Source organism: Numida meleagris, chromosome 3 (genome assembly GCF_002078875.1).
Source record: "Numida meleagris isolate 19003 breed g44 Domestic line chromosome 3, NumMel1.0, whole genome shotgun sequence".
Taxonomy (NCBI): Eukaryota; Metazoa; Chordata; class Aves; order Galliformes; family Numididae; genus Numida; species Numida meleagris.
This window is the reverse complement of record NC_034411.1, coordinates 56,052,141-56,074,188: the sequence shown is the minus strand read 5'-3', so window position 1 is coordinate 56,074,188 and position 22,048 is coordinate 56,052,141. Positions and strand designations below refer to the sequence as shown.

The 22,048-nt window shown below is 37.9% G+C and overlaps 1 protein-coding gene across 13 annotated transcripts in view; it reads left to right on the top strand.

The window, feature by feature from the left end:
* EYA4 (EYA transcriptional coactivator and phosphatase 4) overlaps positions 1-22,048 on the top strand; it is a 159,036-nt gene that overhangs the window by 93,343 nt on the left and 43,645 nt on the right. For 11 of the 13 annotated variants that reach the window (XR_002437155.1, XM_021392493.1, XM_021392492.1 and 8 more), the window contains 2 exons: positions 11,748-11,872; positions 18,548-18,640. Coding sequence is in view for 12 of the 13 variants with exons in the window: in XM_021392493.1 (XP_021248168.1) it covers positions 11,748-11,872; positions 18,548-18,640 (218 nt within the window). In the remaining variant the exon portion in view is untranslated. The remainder of the gene's footprint in view (positions 1-11,747; positions 11,873-18,547; positions 18,641-22,048) is intronic. The other 2 variants (XM_021392498.1, XM_021392491.1) reach the window with 1 other exon arrangement.

Sequence of the window (22,048 nt, the reverse complement as noted above, 5' to 3'; positions counted from 1 at the left end):
GTCTGTTTTTTGCTCTGTCATATCACATTATAGCAATAGACAGGAGAACTAATTCAGACACTGTTCCACCTTCTTTGACCTCTTAGATAATCCAAACATGTTTTACCATTGGTTAGTATGAATCATAAAAGTATTTAGTTCGACCTGCTTTACACTTCAAATCCAGCTGAAGAGATCCTTGCAAGAATGCAGACATCAAAAAATTGGCCAGCTAGATCCAAATTCCTATTCAGAGATTGATGCAGGCTGTTACGTAATTAAATCACTTTTTTTTTCAATTGTTTTCAAGTGTAATTTTTGGCTTAATATTTCACAGCCTCTTCAGACACATTTTAAATACCATCAGTCAGTCTGTACATTCTGTAAGTACTTAACTAATACCATGCAGTTAGCATGCTGTGCTAGCATTTCATGTGCCCCAAATCACCTCTTTGCCATCCTACTAGATCCTAATCAGTCCTTAGGAAAAAAAAAATGTTAGGACGTCAGCAGAACAAACAAACAAAAAAAATCCATATAAAAAGTCCACTTGGAAATATACTAAGTGCAAGTTTGCTTTCTGTTTTCTAGCATCTGCATGTTGCACACATGGCTTATATATGTGTTCAAAATGTTTTTCTTATACTATTTCAGGCTTGGACTTGTCTATTTATTTTGAGATAGCCTAAGTCCTGTACTTCAGTTCTCTTTGCACACGGTTTAAGCTGAGCACCATTCATCACTGTTCCCCTCTGGGAACAGAAGTCAGAGCATCCGGATGACAAGGAGGGAAAGAGTCTCCTCCATAAACAGCATCTGGCTCTTTGGCAGATTTGTCAAGCACTTCTGCTAATGGGTTGGATTTGCCCAGGGGTCTTTTATGTGGTTACACTGCAGATGGTCTGTCTGTTCTATCTTCTTCTATTGAATACTTTTATTTAAAAACACATATACACACACACAAAAAAACTTTCATTTGATCCTTAGAATTTACACACTCCATTCAAACTGATAAGGTTCTTTATGAGTCTCAAATGGTGCTTGTGTATGCTCCTTTCTGTTAGAAATCTCAAAGCTTTCCATATATCCAAATGTGTGTCTTGAGTTTTTTTGGCAATTCTGGACTTAGTTCTCCAGTTGGCTGCCAAGTGATATAATTTACTGTGATCTGAGTCTGTATTTTTGTCAAATTTCTGTGGGAATTGCTTTAGGTCATTTTTAGAGCAGAGGTAACTTTGCCTCCCCTTGAAGGATGAAATATACTTGTCTTCCACTAGCCTTCCACCTTTGAAAAAACCTAAATTCAAATCTGGATTTGGTTAAATGTGAAAATGAGTATGATGGCCTCAATCTAATTCACAGGGGATTCTTCTCTGCATTTAAGAGAGGCCCAGGAGTGCAGGCAGCAAGTCTGTAGGAAGGTATGTTGGCAGTTCTGTAGAAAAAAGCATACACAGTCCCCCCAAAAATAAAGAATTCCATGGATTGACTTTTTAGCAGAATTATTTTTTGTGTGGCTCGAGCACAGAAGAGGGCAGAAAGGGAAAGCATGTTCTTTACTAAATTTCATTTTAGTTATATTTCAATTTACAGCAGAATCTCTGGTCCCTGAATGTTTACAGTTTTTAGAATTTTTTCTTTTTTTTTGCTTTTCAGTGTAGAAGTAATTGGCAGGTGACTGGACATAAGATCACTTTTTATTCCCATGTTATTTCAGGCTTTTATCTTATTTTCCTTCTAATTATATATATTGAATTAAACAGAAAAAAAAAGCTCTATGCAAAATAATGCAGTGCTTTTCACAACTGTCTCAAAATAATATTAGAGGAGCATACTCGTCTCCCTTAGGGTTTCATTATACTACTATGTTTCAGAACATTAACATTTTAAAATTTACTGAAAAACAAAAGCATTGGATTAAGAACATCAGTCATGTTAATATTAACATCTTCTGCTTGCATGCTCTGTCTCGTTAATCAGGTCCATGACCACTGGCCAATCTGTGCTATGTGTGGTAATGTTAGAGTCTTAGCCCCAGGAAGTCTGCAGTGTCGAAGCACATGAACTTAAAAACCAACACCCCCATAGAGTTTGTTTCATCATACTCCTTTTTTCCCTCAGGACTTTGACAGAAGTGAGTAGATACTAATTTTTGAAGGCAGAATGCTATGTCACAAGTCCTGCTGAGTTCATATTGTTTTTTGTTTAGCAAACACAGGTATAAAGGAGAGCCACATCTTCTACATTTTTCATCAGACGCGCTGGTTTTTGGTTCTGCAAGGTGTGTGTGTGGGGGGGAGGGAGGAGAATATGGAGTATTTGGAGCCACTGCTGGGTCCTTGCCCATGTCCCATGCCTGCACGGACAGGCAGGTATCCCCCACTGCAGCTCGCCTGTCAGTGTCAAGTCTGAGCTGAGCTGAGCGTTCCCAGTTTGTAGCTGTACCTGCCCCTTCTTATAGCTCCAGAGGATAATGTGGAAGGAATTGTGCCCTAGAATCCCCAGCTACAGTCAATATTTATTGACTCTCAGAATAAACGCCTACTTCACCCCAAATTAAAAACTGTATGCTCTCTAGGCCTCAAATTGTAAAATGACTTGGGGAAATCAAACAGCGAAGTGAAATGAAATGTAATCATTAAATAATATTTGTAAGGGTCAGCCAGCATGACTGCATTTATCAGGACATCATCTTCAGGACAAAATGAAAAGGGATGTGTGCAGTGCATCCAACGTACCTTGCCATCCGGAACAGTTATGCGTATCTACACTTTATTACTTAATAGCAATAATTAAACAGTGAGACAGATAAAACATCAGGCCATGAGAAACTTGCATTTATTTATTTTATATTCTAAACCTAGAATGTTGTTGTGTCTGCAATTAGAGAAGAGAAATACTTATTTTTGACACAAAATGTTTTGGAGCCAAACATATTGTGCTCCACATGAGGTAAACTACAGAAATTTTATATTGGGAGCCAAGGTTTAGATCAGTTTTAATTTTGGAAGGGGTACTGCACTGTTAAAAGTCAGATGTGTTAGGATTTCCAGTATTCGGAATGTTTGTATTAAAATGTGAAGTTTGAATTGAGCACATTTTTGACAATGTTTTTGACATCTCCCAGTCAATGATCATCCTTCCTGGAGACGGATGGAGTTCTTGCTGGCCCCTGTACTGGTGGCTAAAGAAATTACATTGAAATTAGGTATGATCACTCCAGTACTGCACACCTGAAAGTGTTTCTTTCCCTTGGGCAAACCCTGACAAAGAACCAAGTGTTTCAATCACTAGTTTGAAACATAACAGATATTTCAACAGGGAGTCAGAGACACAACCCACCCTCTGCTCTTTTGTTATGAAAATGTGAGTTAATGTTTATATCATGCTGTTCAGGCTTCACTGAAGCCAATTGCAAAATTTGCAGCAATTTCAACAGGACCAGCCTCTCGTCTCTGATTTCCCAGTTTTAGATTTACTTAAGTATTGTATGTGAATAAATCTGGCATTATTTTTGTGTTGTAATTAATATTTTAGATACAGACCAGGCACCAATATCTGGACCCAGGCAGTCCTCTCACTCTTTCAGTTAAAGTCATGCTGTCACACAGTGAGAGATGTTTTCCCTGAGATGCTTTGAAATCCCGCGCAGTAAATAACTTTGAAGGCCATTTCTTACAAGGCACAGGCTGGCAGACCTGACTGTCAGTTATGTACATGCACGTTCCTCAGTATATTGAGAAATGGTCTTTGTTGCTGAAATTAAACTTTAAAAACCCTGAAGACTAAGCAAGATCCTGCAGTCATCCATGTTGTTGACTGATCCTCAGGACCTGATCACCAGCTGGAGATGTAGGAAAGGCCAAAGTCATTCCGACCAGTTGTGCTACCGAAGTTATGGTACAGGGGTGGCCACAGTCTTGCTGATTGTGTGTTAGCCATCTCCTCAGAAGTGTTTGTTATTTGTTTATGGCACAGATCATCATGTTGTTAGAACCACAGGGATCTTAAGCACCAATCACATCTGGAAGTGATCAGAAGTGGAAAAGGGAGCTGCTGGGTGAACTGCTCTTTGAAAACGTGGCCCTGTGATCCAAAGACCGGTATATAGATCTCACGTATCTGTAAGCTGGTAGTCTGTATTTCATGTAAGCTGGATACTTGACAGCTCCCTGTGGAACTGCAGTGTCATTATCGCTTTTGATTTATTTAAATACTCACATAACAACTTCAAAACCTACTTTAGTCACCTTTTTTTAAAGCAGTAGGTTAAACATGAGTTTAACCTCCTGCGTACCTTTCTGTATTTTCTGTTCACACTGGGACTAGGATTGCATAAACCAGCCTGTGGGCTGTATGGCTAAGCTTGTGGCAGGATGTTAACCATGTCCTGCGTGAGCCAGGGCTGTGGTATGGGAACACTGGTACCGTGAAATTGCTAAGACTGTGTGAGACGTAGGCTTGGTATATGCCAGCTGGTCAAGATGGGCCAGGCTGAATGCAGATCAAGAAAGTGTGGCTTGCTGTCCTTCTCTCAGCTACTCCCCCTCATATCCTTAATCCAGAGAACAACCTCTGGTCCACACTACCTACCAACTGAGGTATTTTCTGCCTGTCTCCTAGAGTGATTTTCTCCAACTAGTTGCCTTTTTCTAGGAGAAGATAGGAAATCTCTGTTCAGATGCCACATTACCTCTTGCCAGATACATTCTCCAATGCCTGGAATATAGACCCTGAACTAATGCGTGACATCAAACCTGTGACAGTCACATTCATATAGCCCAGGAAAGAAATCTTGAAAGGTGGAATCCAGCTGGACAGAAGTTATTGCTCTGCATACATTTTTTTTTTTTCTGCAAGCGTCCATTTATTGCATCAGAAAATAAAACTTTCCCATATGAAACTGTCATCTGCCTTCATCAAACCAAACCAATCCCAGACTGCAGGCTGGGGGGGTAGAATGGAGTGGGAACACACAGAGAAGAGATTTCCTGTTATCTGCCAAAACAGTGACAGTCTGCCTGTTTGTGTTAGTGTGAACCTGTGTTTTATAAGTGAATAAAACTCTTGAGTTTATTCTGAAGTAAATAAATCAGTAATTTTTTTTTGTTCCCAGAGTTCACTTGATTTTTATTAGAATGTTTCATTTGAATACTTTTTGGCACTGGACAAATGGACAGCGTGCCCAGTGAAAGAAACCAGTGGAAGAAGTATTTCCTAGAAAATATTCTGTGGTATATTCACAAGTGTGGAAATCAAAATTAATTTTACATTTTTTGTTCATTGCGTCAAGGGAATGACACTGATCTCAAGCAAAAGTCAGAAGGGAGTGAGAAAATACTTTGATGTGGATTTGAAGCCAACTCAGTTGCACAAGAATAGAAAGTTTTGTGTGGTTTGCTGGAAACCATTAAATGACATCTCTGTTGATCAGGAGCAGGGAGACTGCTGTTTCTGACTCTCAAGCAATTAACAGTTTTCAGTAATTATGCAGCACAAAAATCTGAGCCTTCTAAATTTATTAGTATGCTTTGGCAGTACCAGAGAAATCCTAACCTTTTCACTTTCAGTTTATTCCTCACACAGAAGAAGAAAGTGGCAGTTTTTCTTTTCCTCCAAAAGTAAAATTTGGAAGCAGTTGTTGTTCATAGAGTTCTGCCATATTTTTTCACTAGACTGATTGAGAACATATCTATATACCCTTTTGGTAGAACAGCTTCTGCATATTACTATAGCAAAAGCCATATCTTAGACTAACGAAAGCTATGACCTTTGGCATTTGAAATGAAGACAAAAAACACCTGACACCTGGCTGTCAGGAAGCACAGAGTCCCAGGGTGGCTCAGAGCCAAAAACGGATTGCAAGAGCAGAAGTGTAACTGGGGAATTGGGCAGGGGGAACTGGGGAAGAAGTGGCAGTGCTTCTCAAAGAAACATTCTTTTTCTCTTGCTGTAAATGATGTCCTGAGACACACTACAATGGTTGCCTTTGTCACTGAACCTGTTTGCTCGCGGTCCTCTGCACCAAGCACAGCCTGAACACTGACACTGGCTGCCTGGCAGACATCTCCTGTAAAGTAATACTGTCTGCATGAGGTTTTTTCTCCTGGAATTAGAGCTTAAATAGCCAAGAGAAAGACAATAGGCCTGAAAGGAAGACTGAGATACAATCACAGCTAGGGCCACTTTATGCCCCAAAGGATCACTGGAGGAGTCCCATCTCCTGCCAGATAAGCAGTATTGTTGAGATCTAAAAAGCTATAATACAAAATTGAGCAATTCTGATATTTTTTTCAAATTATAGTCTATTTGTATGAGAGGGATCCTCTCTGCAGTGCTGTTATTGCAATGCCTAAGTAGAGTTTATTTCCTTGAGAGCTTGAATTCATGCACTGGGCAGCTGCACAACGATATTCAAGTTTGTAATGAATCATCCATATTTATAAGAACCTAGTGCAGTCTTTACTGTACAGTTACACTTCTATAAAGCTAAAGGCCATGGCATTTTTATCATTTATTAACTACGTACTATTTATTAATATGCAGAAATGCTAACTTTGTTCTTCATTTCACTGAAATTTCCTCCCTGTACTACTTTATCTGACATTGGTTACAGATTGGCGGAGGATAAGTATTTTTTGGAATATCAGTGTGGCATTGGTTTTGCTTTTTCCTCTTACTTTTTTAAACATGGAAGTTGATACCCTAATTGCCAAACAATAACAAATAGAAATTATGTAGCACAAATTCACCTTCCATCCCCAAATAGTTGCAAAAAGTTTATCATTTGTTTTCTCAACTGTTAAAATGAGAGTAATACAATAAAAGCCTGAAGAACATTTGCTGGTTTTATCAGTATAGAGTGACATTTTTTACTGCTTCTTAGTACTGTATCAGATCACTTCACAGGTTAAGAAATGAGGCCTCAAGGGGAGTGGAAAGGAACTCTTTCTAGTGTCCAGCAGCATTATTTGTTTTTAACTCTCTGGCACACTCCCAGAACTTGTATGATTTTGTGAGACTGCCTAGAATAGCAGAAGATGTGATATTTTGGCCATCTCTTGAGCTTGAAAAGGTACAAAACAGGCATTGATGAGCCTGCAAAAACAAGAGAGGCAGTTATCCCAATGGAGCAAGTTTATATCATCAGTTTTGCTGCTTCGTCCTTACTTTTTACAGTGGCAAAAGTGCCATACGCAGAGTAAAAACACCAGGAAAAGAAACTGCTAATCTCCATTTTAGTATTAGTGTAATACTTAGAAATGTTAGGTGCTTGGGGATTGTTCTTAGTCTGCTTGTTGTGTTAAAATACTTGCAGAAATCCTTGGTGTTGAAAAGTTTTTTGTCTTCAAACTATGCAGTTGGTGAGAAAGCTGACCTGACAACAGTAGGAAACAGATTTAGATGAGCTACCCAACATTCATACTGCTCTAGAAGTTAATGTTAAATAAAGGGGAAATCCTGGTTTGTTTAATTTTAGAAGCTCCAAGGTAGCTGACATCTTAATTGGCCAAGGCTCCAGGTTTCTGTGAGAATGTTTGGCATATTCAGGAAATGAAGAATGGTATGTAGGAAATGGGGGTACAACAGGAGGGATGTAAGAAAAAAGTGAAAACTAATGCCCCCCAAAAACAGATAATGCGTATTTTGCCACAGTGAAGTTTAGTAACGTTTCTGCTAAAGAAAATTATGTAGAGAATTTCCTTTTTAGGAATTTTGAAAAGAAAAATGCTTTTAAATGCTTTCTGTTCTTCCTAGTTTAGAAACTAAATTAAATTATTCCATTCTAAATAGTCTTTCAATTCCCTTTTATCTCAAATTTGCAAAATGTTCATCTAGGGTGTAAAGCACTTTGTTTTCACATATAAATATATATTCTTTTATAGATCTCTGATAAACTATTTCATACTTTCAAAGTTGTTAGTAGAAAACACTTTGAAATATAGTAAAAATAAATTATATAGCAAAAAGTTTACATTTTAAAATGGTATCTCTATAAAGAAGAAAATTACCTACCTATGATCTGCTTGTAGAATTCACGAATGAGCAATTAAGTTTTGAGTTGTGAAAGGAGTCAGAAAAAAAAACAGAACCTTAGAAGCAAGGCTTGAACCTGTTATAAAACTGCACAGAAACTATACAGAAATGCAGTTGTGAAACTGGGCAAGCATAATTAGCCATGCTGACAACTTCTTATGCTAGGTTAGCTTATGATGCTTGGCTGTATCCTCCAGTGGTCCAGGATCTACTGCAGGTTCTGTTCAGCTGCCATTATAGGGACAGATGGGAAAATTTATTTATTTGGAAACAAAATGTGCTCTACCTGGCGGCCAGGATTCACATACAGCCATCTTGGTGCAAACCCAATTCCATTTGTTGGGACTGTCCATGTTCAGGCTGGAGTTGAAGTGCGTGGAGTTCTGAGAGGCTGTTCTGTGCAAACGGGATGTTTTAGAGACTTTTCCAGTAAGCCCCTGAAATGATCCGCTAAGCATGTGCAAATACCAATTTTCAAAGACTTAAAGCATAGCCAAAGCATAGTAAAAGACAAATTCATCTTGCCAGATTTCATGTTTCTGCTTAGAAGCTAGCAGTCATATTAGCAGTCTTCCAACAATCAGGAATTTAAAATATGTAGCAAAGCAATGCATTTCCTTCCAAAATTTATCTTTCAATACAATTTAACATTTTACTTAATTTCTTTGAGATGTAGTCTGAGACAATTAAAGATTGGGTAATCCAAAGCTCAAGCTTTAATTAAATGCCTAGCAGAGAAAAAGGAAAAAAAAAACTTTACAGTGTATTTTGTAAAGCAGACTTAACAACGGACTTTACTTTGCCTAAATTGAAACACAGTGTCCCTCCTAGAAAATAAATCTTTCATAAATAACTGCATAAATTTAGAAGTATTAATTGGTCCTTCAGAGATCTCCCTTTTTAACTTTTAGTGCAAGAAAACATATTGAACCCAAACCTGCTTCTCATTAAGTCAGTGAAAGCAGAACTCTGATAAACATTTAGTTTGACAAAATGAATTCAAGATGTTGGAATTATTTCATCCATTTTATTAAACATTTTTCCTGAATCCTTTATTCACTGAAACTGTAAGATTTGAGTAGGTCTGTTACATCTTTCCGAGAAACTGTTAGGCTAAAGGTAAACTAAACGCATCCAGAAAGGTGAATTGAATGACATCTGTTACACAGAAGGGAATGGGCACTTCAATAAATATATCACATAGGGATATATTAAAGTAATCCCTTTATTTGTTCACACAAGCTAGAGCACCCAGGATAAGCATAAATGTATACAGGTGGTTTTGTGAACCTTTTCATCATTTTAGATATCCTTTTCTTAGACTTTCTTAAGTGCAAGATGTCTTTTACTTATCCAGATAAAACGTTTATGTGTAAATGTACTATTTTAAAAATAATATTAGTAATGAGCTTGTCTTGTATATGCGTTTTTCTAGATGCTGAATGTAGAGAACAAATATAAGACATGATACTTTTCTGCACAAAAGGTTTCATGCTGATGTGGAACAACAAGTATTCCTCTTACATAATCAATTTATGTTTTCGGCAAGCAAATGAAAATCAGTGGACTTGCTTTTCTGATTAAATCTGATTTGAGTGTGAAGTGTGCTTAATATGGATAGTCCTTACATATAGTAGCTGTATAAATCAATGAGTTTGCTTATAAAATATAGCTGAAGCATTTATATCTGTGACCACGATAAATACCTGTCTGGAAAGAAATCACTGTAGTTTTCATGCTAAACAAGAAAATAAGTAAATGTGAACATCTCTGGGCTGATCATACAGGAACAGGAAATCACAACACTGTTAGTGAACACGTGGGCAGTATTAAACTGTATATGCAATGAAACACACATTATTTATGTTGTGTAGCATTCTCCTGCTCCCTTAAATGCATACAAGATGGAAACTCCTAGACTTTTTTTACCCTTTAGCTGCTATCCTTTTGCAGAGACTGCAAAACAGAAACTGACGGAATAGTAAACCACTTGAGTCTATTTTATTTCATCTAACACTGATCACATTTCCAGTAGACAATAACTGTAATGCGCTGCTGACAGATGTGTGGAAATGCATATACAATTAGATGATGAAATTTAGGTCAAGGCAGTTCAAATCTCAGTTTATACCTTTGCATTTCTGTGAATATTGCAATAAAATTCTTACCTGCTGATGCATGACCTGCAATATCAACTTACCCTGCCTCATCCAGTCTGCTCTTGGGAAAACTGCCCTACCATTGGCATAGTGGTGAATCTCAGGCTGGATTCAAGCGTTTATTGGAGTAAATGAAGTTCTTTGCCTGGGCTTCATGTGGCTTTGGATAAGGCCTTGGTGTGTTTTCCCAGTTGAAATGTAGTATTTCCTAAACTGGAAGATATTCAAGACATGAAAGCTCTAAATCTGTGCCTTGGGGTAAGTGAATGTAATGAGAGGCAATCCAGGAGATCAGATTAATTGGGAGCACAAAATGGGAGACATTTCATTCTGAAATTTTTTCCTTTTCTTATCTTGAAGAAACCAAAATCAGATTCAGACAGCATACCCATATTTAATGCAAAGATAGTATGGGTTGGTTGGTTTTTTTTTCCCCCAGAGGAGAGTGTGGGGAGCATGGACGGCAATTTCAAAGTGAAACTTGCAATAAATGCTTAGGATGCTGGGTCTTGCCTTAACAATTGGCCGCTGCACTTTCTGGCCAGAATATGAAGACAGAGGAGTTGTTGTACTTGCTGAACGGTCCCAACTGTCCCCCTCTTATTAGCCATCTCAATCTTCTACAATGCAAGTGGGCTTTTACAACTCTGTAAGACAATGTTTCTGTTGGGCTTTACAGTATAACATATGGTAAATGGTTCTCCTATTGCAGATGGGCTGGCAACTTTGCTTATACATAGAAAAAAGGTTTCTTGGGGGAAAAAAAATCTGTGTAATTAATTTATAATTGAAGCAAGGAAAAGGCAAGCACACACTGCAAATTAGATTTCTGTTACCAGTATAACAAGAACCACTCCTTTTCTGCTTTGTCTGTGAAAGGCAGATCTGTTGTCACTGAATGAAAGCCATCCACAGTCTCTCAGTATAATTGAGATGCTGAAGTCCATTGTGGTCTATTCCTACATAATTGCTTTTTTAAACAAAAATTACTCAGAAGAAAAGAAGAAGAAATAAACTAGTTAGAATATATGCATTTTTCAGAGTGAAGAATCTTTCAGATTTATGTAAAAGCTCTGTTCATTTATCTATATGTTCCTTTGCTGTGATTTAGTATGAATTCAGTGACTACAGGTGGTTGGAATACAGATAATGGGAGGCAGAAGTCCTACTTCTGATTTGCTGTGCAATGACTGAAATTTCACTTAATTTTTCTGTTTTCTTCTAAGAAATATGCACATTCATGCATTTATCCAGCTATCCATCTGTCCATCCATTCACATCCATCCACATATGTATGCAAGTGTGTGTATATATATACGTACATATGCACTGCCTCATGCATGTCTTTTAAAAGCTCTTTGAACAGTTTTGGGAGCTAGTGATATTTAATTCATAATACCTGGAAGAAAAGTGGAAAATACTGGCGTTGTTGCTGTTCACAACAAATTATAGGAACCTGTATCAATTTGTTAATCTAGGTACCTTACAAATTTTCAAAGCGAAGTAGATTGCTACAGATAGTACCACAAAACCCCAGTATATTTATATACTGTCACTCACTTTATTTAACAGGTCTATGGAAATGCAAGATCTAGCAAGTCCTCATAATCTTGTTGGAAGCAGTGATGCACCGGGTAGCTCTAAACTGGATAAGCCTAATCTCAGTAGTACATCAGTTACAACAAATGGAACAGGAGGTAAGTGTAAGACATTTATGGTGCATAAAAAGTTTGGGCTAGCTCTTAGCCTTATGTGTATAAACCTAGAAAGAAATGCAAAATGCCAATGTACATCTACTAATCCCAACAACACTTTTCCAGTTTGCACTAATTGAAGGAAGAGGTAGAACTGTACAAAGGTGAAAGTAAGAAAGTTTTGAAATGGTTTAACAAAGTCTTAACAGCTTTGTTATACCTGTTGGTAACTTGAAATAGATTGCATTTTCAGCTTCATACTTCATTGCTGAATTATAATTTACAGTTATAACCTAAACTACATCCATGTAGATTTATTTAAAAGCTCTAGCAAAAGAAGTACGTCAAAACTGTCACTGCTGCTGGCTTAAATAATTTTTTTAAATGATAAACATGCTAATTTCATTTGTTTGCAGGTCATGAAAGTTTGTCAAGAAGCAATTTTTAGGTTTAACTCTAAATTTACTGGTTTTTACCACTGTATCTATTAATAAATGCACAGCACTACCATGCAGCTACAACACAGATGTCCAAATGTTTTCAGATAATAGGTTCTGCCATAGCTGAGATGCAGGAATGGGAGGAAGGATGTCAAATTTGGAGCTAGAGTCATGGCCCCATTATTGTCTGTGAGAGTGGCACCATAGATATGTATCAAGCTATAGTTTCAGTCCTCTTTCTTGGAAATTACACGTTGGCACCCAAAAAAAACTTTATAATTTGTTCTTTCTGGCCACAGTGTAAAGCATTTAATTCACTCATTTAAAAAGGAAAAAAACTGTCAATGTCAGTAAAAAGTGCTTGTGCGTATGAGGGGAATAGAACCCTGCAGAAAAGGGCTGAACTATTACTGTTCTACCTATTTATATTTTTAATAGAATCCTAATTCCAGTATAAAGAGAAGGAAAAACTTCAAGCGTACCATTAAAGAACACTAATACCTATATGCTCCTATATATTATACTTGCATAAATAAACCAGTTAAAGTAATGCTCATAAAAACAATGCAGTGCAGTTAAGAGACTTGGCTCAAAGTGTAAAAACACTTACTTGCATTGAAGAATATTCATGTACATTGAACAGACACTCAGACAATGAACCATTATACCATTCCTGTCCTCAGGAGACAACATGACTGTTTTAAATACTGCAGACTGGTTGCTGAGTTGCAGTACTCCCTCCTCTGCAACAAGTATGAGAGATCCTGGTACAGTGCATGTGTGTGGTGATGTGTCTCTGTGGCTGCTGTGTAACATCTCTTGGTTTGCTCTGTTCTTTTGTTCTGTGGTTTGAACATTCCCACACTTTTTTTGTTCTCCACCCCTTTTCTTCCACCTCTTCTCAAAGGTCTTTCCCACAGCCAGAAAAATGGAAGGAAGTTGCAGTATATGTTGGTCTTACCATACATTGAAAGACAATAGAAAAGCGAGTATTTTAGCTAACTTAAAATTAGCTTAACTATGTACATGCTCTGAGAGCCTGAGAGAGCCCCATGCTGATGAACATGCTGAGTACTGCTAGTGTTCAGCATTTCTGGAATTGTAACAGATTTTGCACAGAATGCTCATCTGTTTTTCTCTAATTTTTAGGTACAACATTACATGACTACCTGAGCACAAATCAAGTTTGACATAATTACTATTACATCTACTACTACTACTTCTTTCACTTTTAATTAAAGCTTATGCAACTTTTCTCTTCACAAATGTTTGTCCAGATTTTCCAAGCTGCTGTTTTCATTTATGAGTTTCCTCTCCTGTGTGTTATTGTTATGAGTTACAATGATTAATAATAATTATGTATGTGGCATTGTTGCAGTGCATATGAGATTAATCACTGTGTAAATGTTCATCACTGTGACTCTCCACAAGCCTTTATTCAGGTGTTTAAGCTGTGCAGATTTGGACTAAATTTAGGAAGATCTCAAAAATATCCTTTTTCAAACAAAAAATAAAATTAGGATTAATTTACCATTTCCAGGACAGATTTCATAAAAAAAAAAAAGACAAAAAAAATCAGAAAAGCACAGAAAAACTATTTTACACTAGAGTAAATGGTTTTGCACTTGGACCAGGGCAATCCCAAATATGTGTATAGACTGGTAGAAATTAGTGAGAGCAGCCCTGCAGAGAAGGACTTGTGGGGTCCTGGTTAAGGAAAAGCTGAACATGAGCCAGCAGCGTGTGCTTGTCGCCTGGAAGGCCAACAGTATCCTGGGCTGCATCAAAAGAGGGGTGGCCAGCCGGGAGAGGGAGGTCATTGTCCCCCTCATTGCAGCCTTCCAGTACTTACAGGGAGCTTATAAACAGGAGGGAGGCTGATAGTGATAAGACACAGTCTGATGGTGATAGGTCAGGGTGAAATGATTTTAAACTAAAAGACGTGAGATTTGCATTGGAAGAAGGAGGAAATTCTTTACTCAGAGGGTGGTGAGGCAGTAGCGCAGGCTGCTCAGAGAAGCTGTGGATGCCCCAGCCCTGGAGACGCTCAAGGCCAGGCTGGATGGAGCCCTGGCCAGCCTGAGCTGGTAGGGGGCAGCCCTGCCCACAGCAGGGGTTGGGGCTGGGTGGGCTTTGAGATCCCCCTTCCAACCCAACCATTCTGTGATTCTATGATTTTATGATTTTGTGATTTCATGATTTCTTGTGAATGCTCTGTTGAGTTTCAAGAATTTAAGTTTAAAGAAGTCTAATTTAGTCTGTCACCTCAGTTAAATGTTTAGCATGTTCAGATAAATGATTTAACTACTAATTACTAGTAGTGAGCAAATGTATTATGGAAGTCCTTGTGTTACTAAGGACACATCACCTTTTGTGCAAACTGAAAGCTGATTTTCCATAGGCAGTAGCATGTTTAGATCTCTGCTTCTAGTCGAATATGTCACAGTGAGGCCAATCTGTGCTGTATCTGTACTTTCTACTATATCTATCTTTATGGGATAGTATGTGCTTAAGCTGCATAGAGTTGTGTATGTACCATTATCCATTCCTTCCTGAGATATGTGTGCTACAGGGCTTCCTTGGCTGCTGCTGCTTGGCTTCCTCCATGTGCCTGCCATCTCCATCCTTCATCTCAGGTGTTCTGCCCAACCTGGTCCCTGTCTCCTGCTGTCCCTGACGTAGTGCAGCGCAGCTATATATTGAGCCTCAGCTTGCCAGGCGGCTGCCAGCCACCACAGGCGATGTACTGCATTCAGCTGCTGTCTTCTGTGCATCTTTCATAGCTTGTTGGCTTCCTAAAAACAGAAGAAAAGAAAAATCTCAGAAGAAAATGAGCTTTTAGTCACACTTCTTTGCACTAATAGTTCTCATTGCCTCCGACCTATTGCATGTGTTTATCTGGGTTTGGGCATAGCAGTAGAATCTCTTAGCATCTCCTACCTCTAAAATCTCTGTGTTCACTTTCAGAGAGGTTACTTAGGAGAACAGGTTGGCAGAGTAAGAGTCATGTTGGCCTGTTGTTTCATGAAGAACTTATATTGTAGAAACTGATGCCTGTTGGGGGTTGTAGTCTGAATTAGTCTTGGCACAATTAAGTTTGAGAGCAATCCCTGGGGGTCAGCTGTGCCAACACAGCCTCTTTGGGCTCTTGTCTTAGGGCCTGACTAATCTCAGGGTGAAGAATTTTCCTCAGGTCTAACTGGATTTTTCCCTTGTGTCTATTGCCTCCTATTCATTCACACAGAGCACCTTTGAGAAGAGCACAGCTTGTTCTTCATCTCCTCTCTGTCTTCCTGTTAGATAGCTGACGGTGGGAATTAGTTTTCCTTTCTGCTGTCTCTACTTGAGATTGCACAACTCCAGTTTCTTCTGTATGCCCTTGTAGAGGTTGGTGGTGGTACCCCAGCCCCAACCACCGGGGTAGCCCTGCTCTGTTATCATCTGCAGTCTTTTGCTGTCAGCAACACTCAAATGGATTTCCAGACTGAGATTGTTTTCCATTATATTTTTACTTTTTCAGAACTTAATAAACTAAATCCACACATATACAACAGCATATTGCATTTATATACATTAAAGTATTCGTTCACATTGATGGCTCAAACTCTTGATCTTTGCACTATGTCTTGAGCAGTTGCCTTAGTAGTATTACAGCAGTGCTTTATCTCACATGTCAGGAAACCTAGGGATGATTCTGTATTTTGATTTGTTGTCAGCTTATGTTTTGATTTCAGCTTTAACTGTTATTGGCTTTTTGATCTGATGTTAAAATTGTTCTTTTATTTTTTTAGTTAGCTTAGTGCTTTTTTCCCCTCTTGTTTTAATGATATGCAACTGTAAAAAAATAAAGCTAATGCTCCAAATGTCTAGCTACACTGAGGAAAGATCTTGATGATATTCTTAAGTTGATAAAATCTGACTGAAACAAAGTAGAACTGTTTAAAATCAAACACATAAAAATACTTTCAACAAGTATTTTTCAACAAAGAACAGCGCCAATGTAGTGTTTTTCCTCAAGTTAAGTACATGAGAGGGTTTATTTTGCTTTAGATCATTTTTTTCTCGACAGGGAGAGAAAAGGATGGTGAATATTTGTGCTGAGGGAAGTGCACTGCAATTGGCATTAACCAGAAATACACATAACTATGAAGTAAATATTTCAATTAGATACTAAAGCTTTGGTTAAAGAAAAAAGTTGGGCACAAAATGAAGTGTCCTTCTGGATGCAATACTGAGCATAGGCTTGTAGCTCAGTATGGACAATACTGGAATATATTTTTGAATAGAACGTATTAAAGGTACTAAAATGTAGTGTTTTTTCATGTATGTAAATGTCCACACTGTGCAGAGAAAAGACACATGCAGTTTATGAAGTAAAACATGACCAAAGATCTTTAAGGTGGAAAATAAGATGCTTTCCAATATAGTATGATTTGTCTTTCTCCTTCTGAGAAATATGCAGACATCTGTAGATACTAACATACAGATAATGAAGGCAACTGTTATTTTGCAGTAAATTACCTTTTTCTTCTGCTATGTATTTTACTGATTTACTGAAAATAAAAGCACCTCTTTCTCACTTAAATAGAGAAATGGGAACAATTGATTACACTTACAAAGGACTTTGTTCATTTGTGTAATTTTTTCACTTTTTTTTATAAATCAGAAAATAATGGAATGCAAAATGACAAGGGCTGCACAGCAGCTTGAAAAAATATGGCTAAATTTCTTTCCTGATGATTTCATGCCAAATGAATTTACTGCTGTTGCCAGCAGAGATAATAGAGTGGGTGTGTCAGTTTTATTAAAGAGAAAAAATAATGGAAAGAAGTCTACATTTAAAAGACAGACACGTTCAAGTATTTTTTTAATCTTGACAGTAAAAGGAAAGACACCACTGTAGCATAACTGTAACTTGTGTAAGAAGGCGTTGGTTGGCTTCATTAACACCAGTACACTGGCAATATTGCAAGGCACCCTCTGTATCACAGAGATAAGTACATCCCAGTATTTCAAATCTTCCATGCTTGACCTAACCAGACATCCCTTTGAATTCAGCACAGGTCAACTGTGCAATTGTAACATCTGCAGCATCCCATATGACCTAATGGAGTAAGATCCGTTAAGCAATTAGGTGTGTCAGCAGAGGTAATCCACACAGGGCTCACCTGTTCTGGGAACCCAATGGCTGTATTTACAGCTGTGAAATTCCTAAGCTCCTCATTGTGGTCACACGGGGAGGAATAGCAGTGTGGTCCTGCAGGTACTATTCTGCCCACTGTTCTCATAAGAAAACCAAATACTTTGTTTAGCTCAAATGGTGTCCTCGACATACTTCAAGGGGGATGATGAACCCTGAGGACAGTTCAGGCTGAATTTGGCCTGAATCACCTCTGGAAGTGCCTCTGTTTCTTGACTGAGCATACGTAACTGACCTTCACAAGGCAATGATGGTAACATGTTCAGGTTTGCCAGTGTCAGAGTTTTCTGCATTTGCTAGTCGAATGTCTGTTAGAAGCTGGATTGCCATGTAAGTCATTCCATTATGGCTTGGATGGTAGGAGTGCATGATGATCTGTAAGAAATATTTTGACTTCACAGTGGACCGAAATGTTTGGTAACCTCTGAATTAGAAGCTGACTTCTCAGGGCTGTCATTTGTGCCCCACTCTTTTGTTACTGGTTTTTATTTATTTATTTACATATTTATTTTAAACTTCACTCTTCTTTTATGGAAAATTGCTTGTTGACTGAGTTCAAAAAAAAAACAAAAAAAAAACCCCTCAAAAATACCAAAAAAGGGAAAGGGAAAAGGCAGAATGCTGGCACTGTGAAAGTAATTTGCTTCCACGTGACCATGAAACCATATTATTATTGTTTCACTCATCAGGCAAAACTATTTTTGTGGTGTGCTACATCCCTTGACAGCTAATGTCTCCTTCCTCTCCAGTACTCTTAGGGAATTGTTGGAGTCAATCAGATTTAGAATGAAATCTCCCCAGAAGATAGTTCAGTTGCTAAAGCCAATAGATAACCAAATGCACAGATGAAAAGCTCTATAAATGCATGGCCATTCCAGATAGAATGATGGTAGAGTGCCTCAGTGCTGTGGTAGAGCAAAGGTTGAAGCTGTTGCACTGCATGCTTATTATATCTGGAATACCACTAGTGAGACTGGCATGAGGATTCTGGTATAAATTTAAAAGTAAAATCTCATGTCTACTTATTCTTCTATGTAGTGTCTCTTCTTGCAGTCAAAACAGAGCCCATGAACAGCAATGAAACAACAACAACAACTGGAGATGGATCGCTTGACACTTTTACTGGGTCAGGTAAAGCCTGCATAAGATTATAATAATAAGATTACATATTGCTAGATGCACAGTAATATAGCATTTAATAACCTTCACTAATGAGCATTGCACTGCATGGAATTGATCTTTTAGAAGCCACAATAAAGTAACATTTTAATACCAAATAATAATCGTAGCTTTTTTTCATTTTTATAAATAAAAAATGCACTTTTCATGAGCTACAATCACAAAAAAGCATTAATGATGACTAAGACCATTCAAGTATGTTGAAATCTTATAATAATAATGTTATTATTGTACTGTAGCTTTTTCTCAGTGCTTGTCTTATATGATCTTAGGAAGAAAAAATGGATTGTATTTCTAAAGGCTGTTTTAATTTGTAGAATTTAAAATCTTAAGGGTCGTATTTCAGTGCTAATCTTTTTATTTGTATGAACAGTGTGTTAGTTTAAACACTGACCAGATTGCCCTAAGCTACTTTGTCTCCATGTAAATATTTTAGTTTAAATAACTATAAATTTAATTCACTTCTTAAAAAATGAAACAAACAGCAACTTTTAAGTAGATTCCTATAAATTACTAAAAGATGATGAAAAAATACAGAAAATCTGCCTTCTAACTATGAGGCTGAATCCTTCTAATAGAGAGAAAAAGTAAAATTAATTTAATATCTGAAAATATCAACTCAGTTATGGCCTGACTGAACTTTTACTGAAGCCAAGAATCATCATGCCATGGGTTTTGGTAGACATAGGTAGTCACAACCCATTTAAAATATTCTGGAAATCAAAATGTTTCTGTATAATCAAAATGTTTTAAAAACAGAGAAACTGATTGTATGTTTCCGGAATTGTTTTTAGGCATCAGTAAATCCAGACATACTCTGAAGTTCATTATTCAGAAAAGTACTGAAAAAAATTTAAGTGTCTGAAGTAAAGGTCTTTTGTGAAATGTAAAGCAAGCACATACCTTTTCAGATTAGTAGAAATGAAAACATTATTCTCATTCTGAAAGAAATGCCATCAACTTAAAATCTAACAGGTTCTGTAAAAAAAAATATTTTTAGCTAAAAATCACCTGCTTTTTTTCTTTTTGCTTTTTCTCCCTTCTTCCCCCTCCCATGACTATTGTTACTCTGCCCTAAAATGTTATAAGTAATGTTATAAGTACAGGTCATAAAATGTCTGTCTATATATGAGTTTGGCATTGTTGGTGAAATTTTATCAGTTTGTGCCATGTATGTAAGACATCTGAGCCAGATCCCGTGTGTAAAACATAGCTAAGGCAACATTTTCAGAAAGAAGGTGCCAAAAATTGCAGTCCCAAGTTCATGCTTAGTTACCTAAACAACATCTTGATTTTACAGGATACCACTTACCCTTAGCTTCCACTGACTGCACAAAAAGTGTTGAGATCTCTGCACTGTGAAGATTTGGAAAGGGTGCCACCAAAACTGAAAGAATTTGAACTTTGCAGTCTTTTTTGTCCATTAGCTACCTACATATTCAAATGAAAAATGACCTAATTCTCATTGTAGGCCACAAACTCAAGTATTAAATGAGTATGATCACTCACAGTGGGAAATCAGTAGCCTGCCTGTCAGAGTGATCAGCAGTCTGCATCATCAGATGTGAGGCAAAACTGCCTTCATAACCTGTTGAGCCTTTCACAAAGTGTAAATCCATTATTTGTCTTTTACTATTACCTGCAAATTGGACAATTTTATCAGTTTATGGCAGAAATTGTAAAATACAATATAAACTCATACAAAAAGTATTTCTCTGACTTCTTAACCTGAGTAGTGATTTGGGAGTCACACTTAAATACAGGAACTGAATATACTCAATAAGAAACCTCACATATCAAGTCTTAAGTTGAAAAATAAAGCATGTAGAATTTAGAATGAGAGTTACCACAGTGTCCCTGCCCTGGCTGCCATGTGGCAGCTCATGTTCAGGGCTTTAGTCTCATCCTTCTGCAGAGTGACACCCTGGGAAAAAGATGTGCCTTTTAGCTCAGGGTGACAAGGTAGTCATACCGTGCACCCTCTTCCTCCTTTTTCTCAGAGTCTGGCAGTTGGTAATTAATATCAGTATGCTCAATTTGAATCTTTGCAGTCCTGTAGCAGACTCTTGTAGGGGTGGATACTTACAGGGTGTGGAGAATTGCAGAACAGTCTTAAACTGAGGAATTTTACACGCCAAGAATTTGCTACAGCTGCTGTATTGTGAATGCATGCATTTTTGTGTTTAAATTGCTTAGAATACTGGATTAATTTGGGAACTGTTTATAATTTTAATGGATCGGTGAGAAACATCTGAAGTTCTTGTCATCCTTGTTACTAGCGACTTATTACATGCAAAAAGGATATTAAAAAACAATTTCTGAAGGCAATAAAGGCAAGGTTAGGAAATGCCACAACTGTGTACCTTTGTCTGGTCCCCTTTTGTGCAGAAATTGAATTTTTTTATTTAAATGAGATCCTTTTAACCTAACTATTCACACAGAATTTTCCAGATGATTAATGGAAAAATACAAAATTCTAGCCTATGCTGATTTGATGAACCCAACACATGCTATCAGCACGATTTCTGGTTATTTCAGCTCTCCACAGCCACCTTGGCCAATTGAGCTAACAGGGTAAACAGCGAGTTCTGGCTGTCACTTTCTTGTCTCTTCTGTGGATCAACATTAGTTAGGATGGGGGCATGTCCCCAGTGATGTATCGACCCCCAGCTCTCCCAGGCTTTATTACTGGGAGTGTTCCTCAGAGGGCATAGGTACTATATGCTTTTCTTTTTAGCTCTCTCATTTCCTCTTTCTATTCTGTCATATTCGTATCTACTGCAACCTTTGTCTCTCAATTTCAGCCAACCTTGGCCAGCAGTGTCTTTTCCTAGCCAGCGCCTTCATTCCTCAATCCATTTCCAACCCCATCCTCAGACTTCCAGCCCAAGAAGCCCTTCTCTTATGCATCTGTTCTCAAGCCTCACTGCCTTTTCTGAATGTCCACCTTCCACATTTTCCTCCAGAGGCCATCCGTCCCTGTGGATGGAGACTGGAGATGTTGGGACCCTGCATGGTACAGATCAGCCAGAACTGCAACTTCTGGAGAAAGTGGGCCCAGTGAACAGAGAATTTACCAGCCAAGTTCTGCATTGTGCTTCTTCAGGGCACGTGCAAAATGTGACTATTGTTTTTCAGAAGTGTGCAGCTTGATGGCTTTTCACTTGAGAAATCAAGGGTATTAAACCTGCCTGGAAGAGCAGTCCTTTGTAAAGTCAAGTAGTGAAGTCTTAGAAATACTTACAGTTTTGTTTTTCTTATTAAAAACATAACATAACGGTGACTAGCCCCCCTTTTTCTCCTCCCTTCCTCTCCTTCCTCTCCTTCCTCTCCTTCCTCTCCTTCCTCTCCTTCCTCTCC